The sequence below is a fragment of the Balaenoptera borealis genome, assembly GCF_965194805.1.
Source record: "Balaenoptera borealis genome assembly, chromosome: 11".
NCBI classification, from domain to species: Eukaryota; Metazoa; Chordata; class Mammalia; order Artiodactyla; family Balaenopteridae; genus Balaenoptera; species Balaenoptera borealis.
In genome coordinates this window covers 102,701,224-102,719,557 of record NC_138868.1, presented here as the reverse complement: position 1 = coordinate 102,719,557, position 18,334 = coordinate 102,701,224, and the positions used below count along the sequence as shown (strand labels likewise).

Below are 18,334 nucleotides of genomic sequence, written 5' to 3'. Positions count from 1 at the left end.
GCGAGAAAGGAAGGCGGCCGGGGCAGGGCGGGGGAGGAGAGCCGGAGTCCCTTACACACAGCTGATAACCAGCAGCAGCTTGGACACACTCTGCAGGTGGAAACCATTGGGGCCGTCCTCGGGGATGTGCCGTGTCTGCGTGGAACCTGTGGGGAGAAGGAAGAGGCCGTCACCACGTGGCCCGCCAGGCCACCAACGACCGACGTGATGCTGGTCACGCGCAGAACTGCCCGTGACGCTGTCGCGGCAACGATGTGAGACGTGGACCCGGCCCTCAGGGAAGGGAAGCTCCTCGAGGGCGAGGGGGACAGGAAAGTGACCGAACAAATGAGAAAGTCACCTGACCTCTGTAGCTAGGACATGCAGAGGCAGGACACAGCGACCTGCAGCCGTGGAAGGGAAACAGCACTGGGCGGGGACCAGAGACAGCTTTCAGCTCTGGCTTTACCCATAACTGGCCATGTGACGTTGAGCAAGTCATGTAATCCACTGAGGGCCAGTTTGTTCGAATGCAAAGTTAGCCAGGAGTCCTGTATGTAAAACTCATGAACAACACGGGAGTGCTCTGGCTGAAGCCAGGCGAGGGACAAGGAAGGCTGGCACCCTCCTCCTCCTCGTCCCCTGCCCCATCCAGATCTGATGAACATCCGGGGAAGTGCAGAGCACAGCCTGAAAATCCCTTGCTGCACGTTTCGGCGACCGAGCAAAGACGGGAGGTTGTGAACGGCTGGATGGGAGGAGGGAGCCCCCCTGCCTGGCAGGGGCCGAGGAGGGGCCTGCCTCGCACTCCCTGACCTTTGCGTCATGAGGTAACCCTGGGCCTGAGCTCCGCTTCTCCCTGGGGCGCGTCCCAAGCGCTCGGAAGCTGCAGGCTCGAGGCCAGGCAAGCAGGGAGCCTCGGAGCTCAGGGAACACGGAGGCAGAAACCCAAAGGCAACTTCTGTTCAGCAGAGCACACGGCGGGGTTGAGCAGGGGCCGAGGAGCTTAAGGGCAAAGGGAAATGGTGGAGCATCCGGAGCCTCAGATTTAATGAGTCGTGAGCCAATTATACGCAGTCCACCCCACACTGCAAACTGCGCACGCCTGCGTGCCTGGCGTAGGCACGCAGCTCCCGCCCACAGCCCTGAGCCACGCCTCCCCGGCCCCCGCCCGGCGCACACCTGCCACGTGCTTGATCCTGTGGCCCACATCTTCATCGGTGGGCGTGGTCACGGGGCTCATGGCCTCCTCCAGGTGGGGCACCCGCAGGTGGGCATGGGGACGCTTCCTCCTCCGCACCGACGGGGGCTTACTGGCCTTCTCCTTGGGAGACTGTCTGTGCAGCTCAGCCAGGTAGATGCTCTCCGTTTTGGTCAGCTCGCTCTCTGTCAGGGTCAAAAGGCCCCATCAGAGGACATCTGCCCCTCCCTCCAACCCAGCACGCTGGCCTCCAGAAGCAGCTGTCTACTCCTAGCCGAACCTTCTCTAAGGGGACCATTTTCCCCTACTGTACTCTGGGATGTTGCCTGGGAGGGCGGGGGTCCCTCAGGGATGCCCATGAGCCCCAGGAAATACTCCTGGGACCCAGCCCAGCCCAAAGCCCTCTCTGGGTTGTTCAACAGTGTGTAGAGACAAAGGCTCCCAACATGCACCCTCACGTATGCAATCTGGGGCACGTCACGTTTCCCAATGGACGCCTTCACAGGCTATTTCCTTCTCATAACAGAATCACCACCAGTGTGCCTGGATCTCAGGCTCATTTTGGGGGGGGGGATCATGGACCCCTTCATGATAACGATCTCATAAAGGTTACAGGCAGAATCTCTTGAACATGCGTATGTTCACATACGTGCTGAACTTTGTACCCATTTCTGGGGCAGACTCAGGGACCCCGTGAAGCCCGCTCACTGCCCCGTCTCTCCCCGTGCCCCATGCCTCTCACTCCCTGAACGGTGACAGTGCGACGGTTCACCCAGCACCAGTGACGGGGTTCACCCAGCACCAGCGACGGTGCTCACCCAAGTGGCGGAAGTAGTCCTCCAGCCCACTCCAGAAGTTCTTCTCGATGAACGTTTTCACCAGCCCCCAGGGCTGTTTTCGATAGCGCAGCTCTGTGGAGACCCTGAGAAACAAGCCACAGACAAGATCAGCCGTTTGCTGGGCGGACCCTCCTCTGCTGGGAAAAGGAAACTTCAGGTTTAAGGCCGCAGCAGCTTCACATCTGTGCTGCCCTTTACAAGTTAAAAGAGCCCCTTCACATCCACATCACCTGATCTCCCTGGCCACCCCTTGGGGTAGGTGAAGCTAGTGGATTTACCCTCACTTCACAGAAGAGAAAACTGAGTCTTAGAATTTGTAAGCAGACCAAAGACTAGCAAGAAGGGGTCTGACTCCAAGCCCAGAGCTCGCTCACGATGCCACTCGGCCTCCTCCCAGGAGGGCTCCGGACGGCGGGCAGCCTGTCGGCCCCAGGGCCCTTTTCTCCTTCTCCAGCGACTTTTAGCCCAGGGCAGGCTCTCGGGCTTCATGGCGTCCACCTTTAAGAGCTTTGTCAGCTCCTGGCCTGGCCCCTGCCCCCCCACCCTCCCTGGGACCTTGCCAGCTCCGGCTCTGTCCCCAGCACTCTCTCCCCGTCGTGGGCGCCTCCGCTGCCCCGTCCCTGCAGCGTCACCTCCCTCCGCTCCTGCACAGTCACACTGCTCTGCCTCTCCTGAAGCTGCACTTCCATCGGTTACTAGATGCTCCCAGTTTACGCTCCCCACGCTCAAGGCTCCCTGCTCTGCCCTCAGGAGGAAGAAGGGACCTCACTCCCAGCCCCGGCCCGACGTGTGTGTGTCCACGGCCACCTCACCCCCACCCAGCAACTCTTCCCTGGATTGAGGGTGGGCACCTCTCTGTGAAGGTCTGTCTGGGGTCAACCAACTACCTCTGCGTGAGCTGGACGGAAGGGACATCCAACTGGAAGACCCTCCAAGGAAGCTGGAAGCGAGGAACACAGATGCTGCAGGGGAGGGACAGCGGGGCAGCGGGGAGAAGAGAGAGGGGAGGGGGTGGGGGCGGGAGGAGAAAAGGAAGGGAGGGAGAGAGGGAAGGAGGGAGGAGGAGGGGGGGAGGGAGGGACGAGGAGTTGCTCAGAGAGAAGCACCGAAACCAAAAAAAATGTTTCAAAGGTGAGAAAGCTTCAGGCCCTTTTCAAGGTGTGGGTATTCAGATCTTCCTGATTCCCCAGAGACCTCTCGCAGCCTTTCACCAAACTCCTATTTTATTTGAACAATGTGAGTGAACTTCTGCTCCATATAACCAGAAGAACTGGGTCTAAGGTACAGGCACACGATCGGTTGTTTTCAAATGGGTGTGTGTCTTGGCTTTTCGGTCAGACTACAAGCTTCGTGGAATGTTAGGGTCTAAATTTCTTCCTTCCTTGAAGGCAAGTCACAGTGCCCAGGTCAGGACTCGAGCCACAAACAGCGTCTAACTAATCATTGAGTCAACCTTTTCTGACTCTACTGTGTGCAGGCCCCGTGCTGGGTGCTGGGAATGCAGCGGTGTGTGGGCTGGGACTCCCGCTGGCCAGGGTGGCCGGAGCTGCCACCATCAGGGAGACGCACGCGTGGGAACTCGCAATACGCCCAGCACCCAGCACCCAGCACCCAGCAGGGTGGGAGGGGCAGAGATTTGCTTTTCTAAGACCTGGGTTTCAACACTTTTGACTCTTGGAAAAGTTACTTAACTTGTATGACCCTCAGCTTTCTCATCTGAAAAGTGAGGATAAACCCACCTCCTTGGGTTATTCTAAAGAATCCAGTTCTTGGAGGTGAAGTACCTACACAGTATTTTATAAACTGCAGACAATCACTAAAAAGGAGTGCTTGTGAAAGTTCTCCTACAGAGACGCACAGAGGGGTGAAGGGAACGCGTGGTGGAGAGAAGCAAGAACGGTCAGCACGGGGGGGGGGGGGGTCTCGGAGGCTCCAGCGAGCAGACAGAACAAAGGCTGAGGCAGCGGCCAGCACACCCGGCCTCCCCTCCTCCCCAGGGGCACGTCCACGCTTTCTGCTGCGGCTCCCCCAGGTGCACAAGGAACTTGCTCCGCACCCGCTCGGCCGTAGAGACAGCACCTGAGTCGACTCTTGTTCCGGGCCACGCGGGTGAGAGTGTAGCGGTTGATGGTGTAGAAGTAGTCGTGATATGGCACGTCGTGCGTGAGGACCTCGGCGTCGACCACGTAGCACTCGCTCTCCTGGCTCGCCTTGTACATGGTCTGTGGGGAGGAGAGGGTCGTGGCACGAGGCTGACGAGAAGCAAGACGGGAAAAGCACCTCCTTCCTCATCTCCCTAGCCCACCCCCAACTTCTGAACGGGGACCCGGAACCACAAGAAGTGGCAGCATCTAAGCATGTCAAATGCCGCCGTGTCAGGGCTAAACAACACTGTCACCCAGACACTCCTTCCTGACGTCTCTCCTGAATCCTCCATGACAGAACAGAGGCTTTTCCAGCCCGCCCTTACTGGCCTCTGCCCGGGGCTCACCTGTGTCTCCCTGACAGTGGCAGTTTTGGGAGCCAGAGGGTTGGTAAGGGTGATGGTGTAAAGAATCACTCGGCTCTGGTTTCCACTGTCTTCCTTCTTCCACGGGTGGAAGATGATATCTGAGGGGAAAGAGGAGTCATGGGATGAGGGAGGGAGAGAGGTGCGCCATCCCCACATCTGAACGTCCCCTCCAGTGACCTTCTCTTGACTGTACTGACTGCCGACTGGCCCCCAACAGGAAGCCAACGGGAGCCTGAGGGCCGGGAGAGGAGGGTGAGAGGAGGGGGCGTCAAAGCAGAAAGAAGCTCATTGTAGCATGGCCGAAATCCTACACAGGGCTCCAGAATGCTGATTGTTCTGGGGCCACCTACGGGGCAGCTGGCAACACTGGGGTTACTGTGATGAGGGCCTGGGATCCTTGGGACCAAGTCCTCTGCTCCGAGGCACAACCTCCCCGTGCCCTCGGCTCGCCCCTCCTCCTGGCAGAGGGGTTCGCCGATGCCCAAGGGCTCTTCCGCAGACTCGGACCCCGAGCAGCCCTGCTGGTCCCTGCGGTGCGGCCAAGCAGGGGCAAGGAGCACACAGGTGCAAAGCATCAACTCTGAGAGCTTGAGGTTTGAATCCCAGCTGGGCCCCTTCCTATTAGCTGCATGACCTCGGGCGTCTAACAATGGTCTGAGTTGCAGCGTCCTCAGTGGTACCGTGGGGCTCACAATCCTGGCACACAGGGCAGACGGGAGGACTGAACGAGACAGTGTAATGCGCCTGGTGGACAGCACATGCCGACGGGACGTGGTAGCTGCTACCCTCTACTAGACGGTGAGCCCTGGTGGGTCCTGTTCGCCGCCGAGCCTTTGGGGCCCGGCACCGAGGGTCTGGGCACCGAGGGCGAGCGTACAGCCGCAGTGGCACGGGGAGGAGTAGCCGGCAGGGCCCCGAGGAGCTCTGGCACCGCGTGAGGCCAGAGAGGGGGCGCCCCGGGCCATCAGGCGGCCTGGAAAAGGAGGGCGCTTGGGAGGAGGGGAGAGTGGACACAGAGGGAAGGGGTGGGAGGCACCAGCCCCGGGAGGGACGGACCTGAGAAGCGTCGCTGCTCCATGAAGTCCCGCTGGAAGGGCGAGTCGGTGAACAGGAGGTCGTACAGCTTGTCCACGCTGAAGTTGAAGACTTCGTTCACGTACTGCCGGCCACTCAGGTCCTCGTAGAAGGCCTGGACCTCCCCTGCAGAGAGGATGAGGAGGGAGACAGGGAAGGTGAGGGAGACCCCAGGGTCACCCCCCCCAGAGCACTTATGTCTCCGTGGCTAATGTGGGAACGGCCACCAAGGCTTAAAGGAGGCCGCGGAGTGGGGCAGCGGGGCCCTGGCCTCCGCCGTTCGTGGCTTTGTGTCAGTCGGCCTCCTTCCTCAGCGGACATGCATGCTACAGACTCTAGCTTTACAAAGAATTTGGGAATGTGCTATTTGCCTTTACACTCTCAAGCCTTCCTAATTAAAGTGATCTTAGACCAAAGTTTAAATAAATGACTACTTCCTGGGCTTGCCAGAACCCAGAGGATGCGTTATCAAGAGTCTGTAAGTTAAACCACAATTGACAGCAAATGTCATTGCAACCCATGGCACCGGTGTGTCCAGGGACGCTGATGAATCTGTTTTTACAAAAGCTTCTGAGGCTGGTCTGGTCTGCAGGGCTGTGATCTCTGCGCAAGGTCTGCTCTCCTTCCATAAGGCAGCCTATACCCCCTTCAAAAAATTTAATTTTGTACAGGAGAGAGTTTCTGAGTACGGGTGAGTTGCTCAAACCCCAGCATTCTTCTTGAGCCCTCGGCACCCCACAGGCCCTAATTACTGCACCTGCAGGGGCTGTTATCTGATCTCAAGCAGAACGCTGCCATTTCTGGCATCCCTGTGACCCTGAGAAGGCCAGGGAGGAGTTCACGAGCATCCTGGAGGGTCCGTGCCCATGACTGTGCAGGATCAGGACCGTGGAGCACAGCTCGGGGGATACTCACTTCTCAGTTTACGTGACGGCACCCCGGTTCTTAGGCAGTGCCCACCTGCGCAGTCCTTTGCACCGACCCTGCACCCTAGGTGGCAGTGGGCAAGCCCACCGCAGGTGAGAAAGCCCCACCGGTGACTCACAGGAGACCGTCCACAGATGGGTGAGTGAGCACTGTCTGCACAGCCTTGCCAGTCAGAACCCACCACCAACTCAAAGGAGGTAAGCCATCAACCATACCCGTGAACACTGGGGATCCGGCCTCTCGCCCTGGAATGTCAGAGGCAGCGTGTTCCCGAGGGAGGGCTAGACGCCAGCCCTATGCAGGAGGGAAGTAAGAAGCCACCCACTTAGGGGTATGCGACAGAAGGGCAGTCTCCTCAGTCTGTCTGACCAGGCAACAGTCTAGGTCCGAAATCCCCATGCTGGAGCCACCAAAGCAAGTGTCTGTTAAAATGTGTTTCCAGGGCCAGCTGCCTGGCACTTCGCTTGTGGCGTATACGCGTACACACTGTGAGGGGCAGAGCTGCAGGGCACGCCGGTGCCAACAGGGGGCACGTGGAGTGACAGACTAAATGGCAGACAACCTAACACAACACTGTAAAGCAATCATACTCCAAGAAAGATGTTTGAAAAAAAAACTGAAAAAAAAAAAAAAGAAAAAGACAAATATGAAACAACAAGGATACTATGGTGAGTACCTGAAAAAAGGGATGTTTGCTAATAACAAGTGCACCTTTTTTAAAAGAGCTGTTTTACCCACCCACCCTTCCGCCAGGAACCCAGACTGACTCCAGTCTCCATATGGGAACATCCGTTAAGCCTTCAAAATGTTTGGAGACAGGAAGTGCCATTCTGCCCCCGCTGTCAGACGCCCACCTTCATCGTGGGTGTCGGAAGAGTCACTGAGCTCGGTGGGGATGTCCTCGTTGTCGTTGAAGTCTAGCGAAGGGGAGTTCACGGGCGCGATGATCTCAATCTTCTCCCCGATGACGCTGTCGATGGCGAGCTCCTTCTCCAGGGACCCGTCGCCCTCCAGCACCTCCTCCTCCAGGGGCAGGCCGTCAAACTGGGGCGGAGACAGAGCGGTCAGCCTGGCCTGCTCTCCAAGAGGAAGTCAGAGAGCTGGCTGCGGGAGCCCACACATTCAGAACGCAGCTGCTCCGGGGCTGGGCTGTGGGGGTCAGGGGTCTCCCCAGCTCTGCCGGGGAGGACAGAACACAGCACAGGGCCCTGCCCTTCTCCTGACACCAAGCCCCACACGTGGGCAGAGCCAGCTCCATAGTCCAACTCCTCTCCTGGGGCCAGGCCTCCACCGTCCTGTAACAACGTGGGCCTGCCTCCAACTAGTGCCCTGTTTTCTGAGAGGCTCAAAAGGCTTCCTAAGCAGTTTTTGATTCATTCTCCCATTAGCCCTGGGAGGGAATGGGTACAACTCTTTACATTTTAAAGTCAACCTCAGAGACAGAAAATGGGGACTAGGCATCATATGCATGATGCTTTCATTCTAAGGCCAAGTGGTCTGACCCCTAAGCCACTGGAATACAAGGCTCCCTTTTCTGGGAACCCTTTCTTCTACCTGCCAGCTCACACCCCGACACTTCCCTCACCAAGCTTCTATCCCCTCTATAACCGAGTCCCAGAGGACAGAGTCCTTCTTACACATTTCTGTCTCTTCTGCAAAGTCTAGCACAGCAGGAAAATAAACCAGAGTGTCGACACTAGGAGCTCCATCACGATTTACAGAATGAATGAACAGATAGCAGTTCTGCAGTCCTCTATTCATGTACAACTTTGACTTTACATCGAGGCAGTGAAAAAAAAGACCTGGAATAGTTCTCCACCAGTGGGCGGATCACAGCAGCCCACCAAGAGCAAAGCTCACACAGTGGACTTGAAATGGCTCTCATCTGCTCCGAAGCCAAACAAAATCTGGTACCCGAAGCACCAAGAACCCAGCTCTGGATTCTACACTCATCTGAATGGAGAGAGTGCCTCTGCTCCAGGACGCCTCCCTGCATAAACCGACCACAGTGTAACCAACCTCCCCTCTACCTGCTCCCCAGGTTGGGGTCCCGTGGAGTCAACAAGGCTGGGAAACACTGCCGCCGGATTGGGTGGAAGCAAAGGGCTCCCTGCCCGTACCGAGACGGGCGCTTCGCTGCTCCCCGTGGACGTCAGTGTGCTGTTGGTGATGGACTTCTTGGGCAGCTGTGGACTGGCATCCGGCTTGGTCTCTATGCTGCTTTTGGAAGAGCTGTCATTCACTTCATTCTCCTCTACAGGGATCTCCTCACAGTAGCTGAAAAGGGATAACGTGAACCCACGTCAGCCTCAGTGGCCAAGACGGCCGACTCACAAGAAACTCACACCCATCGATCCATCCCAAACTATGGGCTTTCCTGCTTCTTTGCTTTGTGCATGACCTTCCTCAAACCTCTCGCTGCCCCCAAACTGCTCTCCTAAAACCTCCTTCCCACCTGACCCCCCCTCCCCGTGGTAAAATTCTGTCCCCAAACTCACCTTTTCTAGGCACCCTCCTTAGATTTATCCCTACCTAAATACGAAAACTGTTTGTCTTAAACTTTCTTTTTCCATTGGCTTCCCATCCCACCCCATCCTGACCATGTGAATCAAACATCCGGGCTGCGAGCATACATCTGATTTCCCACAGTGACCAGGACAGGACTCTGGACGTGAGTGCCCTTCGGGGGCACTGCCCAGATTCTGGATCATGACTAGCAAGCTTCTCTGCATTGCACACCCGAGGGAAAACCCTCCTCGAGATACAGGCAGGTGCCCTTCTGCGGACACTTCAGGGATGCCATCGGAGCCTCCCCCAAGGGAGAAATCATCATCACCGTCGCCATCAGCATCTAACTTATACTTTACATGTTACCTCATCTGGATGCATAACAACTCTGAGTAAATCATTCCATGCGTTTTAGAGATAATCAAGTAGATATTCACAGAGGCTAAGTGATACTACTATTAAGTGTCAGAAGTGGTACCTGAGCCCTGGGCTACTCACCACGCGTTTGACGTTCTTTCCTTGCTGTCTATTCCTCTTGCCTCTCACATGACCACCAAGCCTCTACCTTCCAACCTCAAGCATATTGTATCACTCTGCAGTCCCATCTGTCTTAGCCTGTCAACAGCATGTGGTACAGCGACAGCCCCTTCTCCTCACAACATCCTTCCCTTGGCTTCCAGGAATCGAAAACCCTCCTAGCGTTCCTCCTACCTCACTGAATGTTCTTTTGTGATTTCTTTTGCTGCCTCTTTCTCTTGTTGAGTGTTCCCAGGCCCAGTCCCTGAGCTTCTTCTCATGTTCATTCAGTCACCTGGTGGTCTCAGCCACTAGTAACCCCCAAGGTTATGTCCCTAGCCCAGACCTCCCGGTGAACTCCACACTCATACACACAGATGCTTATGTGACATCTCCACGTGGCTAACAGTCATCTCAAACTCAACCTGCCTAAAATCAAGCTCCTGATGTTCCCCCACATCTGCTCTGCTTATAGTATTGTCCATCTCAGTTCAGAACAACTCTATCCTTCCTGCTGGTAAACCTTTAAAGCCACCTTTGGATCCTTTCTGACCCATCAGCAAATCCTTCAAAATACGTCTGGTTCTATCTTCCAAATATATTCAGAAACTAACCACTTACTGCTGTTTCTACTGCTACCTTCCTGCTCCAAACCACCATCACCTCTCATCTAAATGACCTAAATTATTCAGCAGCCTCTTAGCCAGTCTGCCCTGGTTCCCCTTCACTCTATCTTCAACCCAGGAGCCAGGGTGAGGTTAAAGGGTTAGGTCAGATCTCATCAATCATCTATTCGAAGCCTTCCCTGGCTTCTCATCCCCCTCTGAGGAAAAGCCAATCATCACGCTGACCCAGCGGCCCTCAGAGTCCAGCCCGACCTCCCCGCTTCCCACCTGCCCTTTGCCACCTGCCCTTTGCTCACTGGCCCAGCTGCCGCTTCCCCTCCCTCTGCCTGGGAGGGCCTTCGCGGGGCCTCCCTCACTGCCCCAGGGCCTTACTTGGACGCCGTTCCCCAGCCGCCCTCACCCCTCTGCAAAGGCTTCCCGGGCAGCCTCCTGCCCTCTGCCTCGCTCACCCCATCGTGTTGAAGTCGTCATCAGGGGGCACGTAGTCCTCGTCATCGCTGGTCAGGCCCAGCTCATTCCCGTAGCACTGGTGAACGAAGTGCCAGAGCTCCTTGGGGCACAGGGGCTGCAGGGGACAGCAGACAGGCTCTGACCCTCCCTTCCTCAGGACCCCACTCTCCACAGAGGCACTGAATTGAGCTGGACTCTCTCAAGGGTAGGAGAAGCCAAACTCCACCCACCTGGGCTGGACTAAGTAGAGGGCAGCGCCTCCATGACAACCCCACCCCCTGCTCTTCCCTCCTCTCCGGATCTCAGCAAGACGCCCATCTTCCCCCGAAGGATATGGCTTTTAGTAAAGCCAGGAGCTTGGCCTGTTCCCTCAACTCAGGTTTGCACAGTGGGACCAACAGGCCCTTGAGGATGGCAACCGCCCGCCTCTTGCTCCTGTGGGTGAGGCCCGGCATTAAGCGGCACAAACCAAAACTCCTCTGGGGCCAAAGTGATCACAGAGCTTCTGACTTGGACTCAGAATGAGCACCAGAGGCCCCTGGGCCAGTCTCGCCCACGCTGCAGAAACCTCCTTATACTCACAGTGGCCACGCAGGTCCTGACGGACCTGATCCAAGATGGATCAGGTCCAAGAATGAGGTGTGACCTCAAAGGTGGCCCATTCCACAGTTGGGCAGTTCCTGTGCTTGGAAAGAAGTCTACGTTCTCACAGTTTCAGGGGCCTCAAAGGTCACTGCACCCAGCCCTCTCTTCACTACTTGAATACTTCCTTCTTTATTCTGAATTACAATCAGTCTGCCTACGGTTCTATGTATTAGTTCCATAAACAGTTTTTCTCATTTCACTGGGTGTCTACATGTCCTCCTCAAAAGCACTGTCCGAAGAAAAGTTAGCTCTTGTTGAGGTTCAGAGTTTTGGAAAAGAGGCAACAGTATGTCAAAGAATGAAGGTCAAAGGTGGAGACCACGGATGAGTCCTGGGTTGGGAGGAGGGAGAGAAGGTGGGAGGGATAAGTATGTGAGAAAGAGAAGCATTAAGAAAAACATAAGCAGGGACTTCCCGGTGGTGCAGTGGTGAAGAATCCGCCTGCCAATGCAGGGGGACACGGGTTCGAGCCCTGGTCCGGGAAGATCCCACATGCCACGGAGCAACTAAGCCCGCGCACCACAACTACAGAGCCTGCGCTCTAGAGCCCGCGTGCCACAACTACTGAAGCCCGCCTGCCTAGAGCCTGTGCTCTGCAACAAAGAGAAGCCGCCACAGTGAGAAGCCCTCGCACCGCAACGAAGAGTAGCCCCTGCTCGCCGCAACTAGAGAAGCCTGCAACAAAGACCCAATGCAGCCAAAAATAAATAAATAAATAAATTTATATGAAAAAAGAAAAAAGAAAATCAAACTTAAAGAATGTTCCCAGCAACGGATTTGATAAGGAGTTTGAGCTTTCTCTGACTCCATCCTTTTGAGGTATGGCTTAAGAAGCACGCAGCTGGCAGGATGCCATAAGCCAGGTCGCCGGGTTCCCGGCTAAGGAGAACTGCCCAGAATGGCATAGTCTGGGCTCTCTGTGGCCCGGAAGGGTCTGGGGTGGCAGCTCTCTGTGCTGGCCGCCCCCCCCCCAACCCAGTGCCAGAGGGAGGCACCTGCTTCTGTACCTGGACCTCCTCCCTCCTCCCAGCGGCCTTTACGTACACCATCCACCCTGCCCGGGACACATCTGCGTCCCTGCCAATCCACGCCCTCCCCTTCTCCACAATTCACCTGCTCCACGCAGCCTTCCCTGACCAGCCCCACCAGGCTCGGCTTGTCTGACCACAGCCAGGACAAGCACAAAAAGCAGACCCTGCTCGTCAGGCAGAATTCTGATGTGATTTGTGAGAGTTTTTGCGAACCATATGGATGACCCTCTGTCTTAAGTTAGAAATGACAGCGGTTGTGAGCTGAAAATTCAGACCTGCCAATGGAGACTCAAACACATTCTCATTTTACCATTATCCATGGCTAATAAAGGTAGACGATCAACTCAAAATAAGTTACCAGGATTTATACGAAGGCTACAGACTTTCAGGTTAGAAGAAACTCTAAATAACAAATCTATTCAATTTTCTTTAGACAGTACTAAGTTTGGGCTAGAGTCAAGGTAGATACACACATAAATTTAAATACATACAAGTCATATATATATAGTTGTAATTACAATATTATATAATTATATTACATAATTGTTCCCCCAGGTCTCTTTCCCTGGCTGGGAGGCTGTTTCTCGACACCCCCGGCATCTGTGTGCACAGGATGCACAACCATGTCTCCATCTGCATCTCCCACAGCGTCCCCTTCATCCAGGTGATCAACCGGCGGCTGTGTTAACTCTATCTTCCTATTTTCTGTATTTCTTTAAAACTTATTCCATTGACGTATAGTTGGCTCACAATGTTGTGTTAATTTCTGCTGTACAGCAAAGTGATTCAGTTATACATATACATATGTATATAGATTCAGTTATATACATATATATGCTTTCTTTTTCATATTCTTTTCCGCATGGTTTATCACAGGATATTGAATATAGTTCCCTGTGCTCTACAGTAGGACCTTGTTGTTTATCCATTCTATATACAAGACTTTGCATCTGCTAATCCCAAACTCCTAGTCCTATTTTCTGTATTTTTGATGCTTTAGCATCTGAGGCCTTGCTGACTGGGGAAGGCCTGCCCCTTGCAGGATTAGCTAATTCCTAGAGAGAGAAGTCACCCTGCCAGGGAGACCACCTTCCCTATGTAAACCGGCCAAGCCAAAGCCCGCACACCCAACCACCTGGTTTTTCTAGCTCTTACATTCCAGGCCAATACTCTCTTGCACTAATCACCCCGGGACAGTCTCTCTGGAGACAGTCTCTCTACCCTGAAGCCCAGCGAAATATTCAAACTAGCCAGTCCAGTGAGCTGCTTGGCCAGCTCACTCTGCCTCACTCATCCTTTCCCGTGAAAACCTGCAACGAAGGCTCTTGCCCCTGCTTCCCCCTCGCTCTCTCTGCCTCCTGACTGACCTCGAGCTTCCCCGTGTGGCCCTGCCTGGCCTGCTTCTAGGGGTCTGTGAGTATAAAAACCTCTTCCTTCATGACAGTCATTTCTGTGTCTGTGCGTCTTACCGCACCTGATTAAAACAAACCCCGGTGCCTTTTAAGACAGCGGGAATGCACTGCCCTGTCAACAGGGCCTTGCTCCAGGCAGCAATGAAGCTGTTCACATAAGAGGACGTGCTACTCTCAGCACCTGGGTCACCAGCAGTGGAGGATATGTTACCGCGAGCCTGGAGGACTTCCAGAACCAGGAGAGGCACGGGCTTCTTTGGAGCAGGCCAATGTCAAATGGACCCCCACCCAAGGGGAAAGAACGTTCTAGGTGGGTGCGCATCCCGAGGCTGAAGAGCTGGGCAGGACTCACCTTTTCCAGGAGAGCGTTCTGCCAGAGGCGGAACATCATCATATACGTCCTATCCCGGGCCCCAAAGGAAGTGAAAAAGTGCTGGATTGAAAGAGAACATGGCAAGAAATGTCTGTTAAGACTTACAATACAGTGAATGGAGACACGGTGCTCCTTCCTTTAGGAAAGGCTCCTGAGTCCGTCCTCAAATCTGCGGACTCTCAGTCACCCGTGATCACAGCACAGGGGCTCTGCAGTGAACGGGGTCAGCACACCGGGGACCAGGGACCTGGGACCTCTGAGTCCACACTGTCTCCATGTCCTTCAATGTTCACCCACACTTTCGTCAGTGGTTCTCTTTCTGGTTTGAAGTTTCCACCTCCATAAAAAACTTCCTTCGCCTACGTACACGGACTGGGTGAGTGGTGAGCTGGGAACCAGCCCAAGGGAAGGAGAAGGCAAACCCACTAACCCACTCACCCTTTGATTCATCAATTCAGCAAATACTTGAATATTAGTGTGTGCACTCTTCTACATGTACACACACTAATACACGTGCACCACTCTTCTACATGCTTTGGGCACAATCACAAACAAAACAAAGCTCTCATGGAGCTTACACATTCGTGGGGACCTTTTATAATGTGCGGGAAGAAAGCGACAGAAAACCAGATTTTACTGAACACGTTCTAGGTGCTTCACAAATGCTCCTTCATTTAAACCACACAAAAGCTTTGGAAAATAAACATAACTGCTAATACTTAATAAAGAGAAACCGGCTGGTGAGGTTAGGTGACCTCTGTCATCACAGAGCTGCTTCGTGCCAGAAACAGAATTCAAAGCAAAGACTATCGGACCCCTAAGTCTCAGGGTTCTTGCCTCTGAAGTGCCTGAGTCCAAGGGCACTGTAGACCTGTGTTCAGTCCACCCCTAGCCCTGAAGCTATCAGTCTTCAGGCTCTGGCTAAAGGTCAAAGATCACAGTGTTCTCTCCGCTCTAAATTTTATCCACCACACTTTCCCCATGCTGACGATATGGACAGTCTGTTTCCTATCGGACTCCTCTTCCCTCTGGACGGGCTGTCCTGATATATGATGATACAGCTTACATTTGTACAGCACTTTGCAATTTAGTGTTTTCAAGTGTGTGAGGTCATTTCAGACTGTTAAACAGGCATTGCTGGCTCCGTTTTACATTTACAAGCTGGGGCTCAGAGAGGTTACATAGTGTACCTACAGCCATGGGACTCTAATTCAGGTGTTCTGGCTCCAAGTCCAATGTTCTGCAACTCCACCTCGCCCCCTGCTCAGACCGCACGCACCCTGCCCACCACGGAGGTGGCTCCCGTAATCTGCATCACCTTACCACCTCTCACCCCAATCCTACTGGCCACCATATTAGTGCAACTGAAGGGCAGAAATCCAGGAGTAGGGGCACTGGGGTTTGGGGGAATAGAAAGTCCAAGATCAGGCTCTACTTACCTTTTCCGAGTCAGTGCAAACTTGGATGGCGTTGGGAATGAGGCGGGCTGTTTTTTCTTTAGTCATGGAGCAGATGTCTTTCAAACGAACGGTCAGCTGGCATCCGCACAGAAACAGAGAATGGACAGCAAGCAAGAAGAGGCATATTAATAGAGTCGGGCAAGGAGTGTTCACACGGCACCAGTTCAGACAGAGGAAATCAGACCACAGGCTGCATACTTCTAAACCTGGAAGGGACCTCCTTAGAGATCACCTGGTGTGGCCCCTTATTTCAGAGGCCACACAGCGAGCCTCGCCCAAGGTTCTCTTGATTCTTGGTCCAAGGAGCTTTGCTTTCTCATTTCTACACAGCCTGGTAAATGTGCAGAGGTCCCATCACGATTTGCCACTTACAAAAACACAGAACACTGGCACTGGATGGGACCTTAGAGTCATCTAGTCTGTCTTTTCTCACTTTATTTTATAAGATTAGGAAACAGAGGCAAATAAACAATAAAGGACTAGCCTAAAATCACACAGCTAATTGGCTGCAGAACCCAGGAAGTACAAGCCCGTTCTCCTGAGTCCCAAGGCCAGTGCCCGTTTTACCTACTCTTCTGCCTCCGTGGTGATTCCTGCCAAATACTTACCTGCACTTCCCCAAAATCAAATGCTCACCCGAGGAGGAGGGAGGGGAAGGCATGGTAGAGAGATCTATCCTTCAAGATTCAGGCACGTGCTTTTGTGAATTATGCAAAGGCTTGGGCAGAGTATGAAGTCAACCAAAGGACAAAAGTGAGGGCAGCTTCCTCAGCTACAGCCCAGGGGGACAGCCCCAGGGAGCAAGCCCCGGGTCTTTACCAGAGTTTCCCAGCGGAAGATGTTGCTGTAGAAGCAGATCCAGTTTTCAGAGAGGTAGAGTCGGCCCTGAAGAAGAATGTCTCTTTGGAGTGCGCAGGAGTAATCTGTGGTAGAACGGGGGACGGAGCTCAGGGGCGGGGAGCGTTCTCGGCAAAGCAGTACAGTCAGGCACGCCGTCCCCCAGCAGCCCCGGAAGCCCAGCTGCCCACCACGGACCAGGCGTGTGAAACCCTAGTCTAGCGGCCAAGGGAGTCCCCAGCATCTCCGGATCGGGCACGGCAAGGATGCGAACTACCTTAGAGGCCGAGAGGCCGATACAATTCAACCAACGCCCCTCCCCCTCCACAACTTCCCCAGCCCCTCCTCCGCCGGGCCATCTGCAGGGACAAGAGTGGCAGCGACGCCTCCCAGGCCGGGCTCTCTGGAGGCCATCAGGCAAGTGGGGCTCAGCCCTGAGTCCCCACCGCTGGGGCCAGCTCTCTGGGCATCCTCGCTCCCTATTCCCAGACAGATGCTCTTACTTGGGGAACCTGTACTCAGAAGCAGCCTGATTGCCCTCCTGCCCCCACATGCCAGGTCGCCCAGCTCACCAACGATGAGGCGCTCCGTGTCTGGAAGTTGCTTAAAGAGCTTTCTGAAGTCTTCATTTCTCTGCTTGTAAGTGGGGCTTAACACCTGCGTGACAATGGCCAAGGTTAGCAGGATGTTCCCAGGTTCGCGGGTTGGGGAGGAAGGTACGGGAGGAGCACCTGCTTGCGTGTTTCAAGGCAAAGCTGAGGCTCTGTTGTGCCAGAGGCCCCAGGAGCTGGGCAGAGGGGGCTCGGTACGGGAAAACATGGTGGAGAGAATTTGATGCTGCAGAAGGCTTTATATCCAGCGTCCATCAGTGAGAAAATGTCAAACATACTAAGCAGGGCCCACACAACATCCCAAGTGGACAAAGGAAAGAGGGACAGCTCTGGGCTATTGCTGTTCTGCCTCTGACAGCAGGAAGCACCACCGTGACAGTGGAAAAGGCCCAAGGGGACCAAGGGGAGCTCCCCCCACCCCCCAGCAGGACCCAGGATATGACGGTGCCCAGTGTACCCCTCAGAAGAAGCTGTCATCATGAGTAACACAGTTGGCACTTGGCTGTGTCTGAACTTCATGATTGGAAAAAAGAAATCATGAAACATAAGACTAGTACAATGTTATGTCAATTATAGCTCAATAAATCTGGTGGGCATGGAGCGAGGAATTACACCTTTACAAAGAGTGGACTAAAAAAACCCATAAAACTAGTACTAAAAAAAAGCACACAAGTAGGGAATTTAAAAGCATATCTGGCGGGCTTCCCTGGTGGCGCAGTGGTTAAGAATCCGCCTGCCAATGCAGGGGAAACGGGTTTGAGCCCTGGTCTGGGAAGATCCCACGTGACGCGGAGCAACTAAGCCCACGCGCCACAACTACTGAGCCTGCCCTCTAGAGCCCGTGAGCCACAACTACTGAGCCCGCGTACCACAACTACTGAAGCCTGGGCGCCTAGAGCCCGTGCTCCGCAACAAGAGAAGCCACCGCAATGAGAAGCACGCGCACCACAACAAAGAGTAGCCCCCACTCGCCGCAACTAGAGAAAGCCCGCGCGCAGCAACAAAGACCCAACACAGCCAAAAAACAAAACAAAACAAAACAAAACAAAACGTATCTGGCAACTTGAGGTACCCAAACTTCACTCCCTCACCATCCCTTAGAAGACAATCTAATCCAAACCTTACGTTACCAATAAGGAAACTAAGCTCGGAGAGAAGTCCCTGCCCAAAGCCCTCTGGCTGGTCAGTGGCAGAAGTCTCGATCCCTGGTTCTGTGCTCACCTCCCACCAACACCTGTGCTGCCAGACACCCCTGAACCCACCTAGCGTTTTGGTGCCTCAGTGAAAACTCATACCCATCAACTGCCTTAGTGAATCCTTCTTGGAAATTCCA

At 54.4% G+C, this 18,334-nt stretch overlaps 1 protein-coding gene across 3 annotated transcripts in view; it reads right to left on the bottom strand.

The window, feature by feature from the left end:
• GRAMD1B (GRAM domain containing 1B) overlaps positions 1-18,334 on the bottom strand; it is a 185,080-nt gene that overhangs the window by 7,296 nt on the left and 159,450 nt on the right. For 2 of the 3 annotated variants that reach the window (XM_082339804.1, XM_082339806.1), the window contains 13 exons: positions 16,963-17,047; positions 16,373-16,476; positions 15,533-15,628; positions 14,073-14,153; positions 10,632-10,747; positions 8,653-8,809; positions 7,387-7,576; positions 5,588-5,731; positions 4,511-4,629; positions 4,099-4,241; positions 1,999-2,102; positions 1,162-1,365; positions 56-146 (listed from right to left, as the gene is read on the bottom strand). In XM_082339804.1, coding sequence (XP_082195930.1) covers positions 56-146; positions 1,162-1,365; positions 1,999-2,102; positions 4,099-4,241; positions 4,511-4,629; positions 5,588-5,731; positions 7,387-7,576; positions 8,653-8,809; positions 10,632-10,747; positions 14,073-14,153; positions 15,533-15,628; positions 16,373-16,476; positions 16,963-17,047 — 1,634 coding nt within the window. The remainder of the gene's footprint in view (positions 1-55; positions 147-1,161; positions 1,366-1,998; positions 2,103-4,098; positions 4,242-4,510; positions 4,630-5,587; positions 5,732-7,386; positions 7,577-8,652; positions 8,810-10,631; positions 10,748-14,072; positions 14,154-15,532; positions 15,629-16,372; positions 16,477-16,962; positions 17,048-18,334) is intronic. The other variant, XM_082339805.1, reaches the window with a different exon arrangement.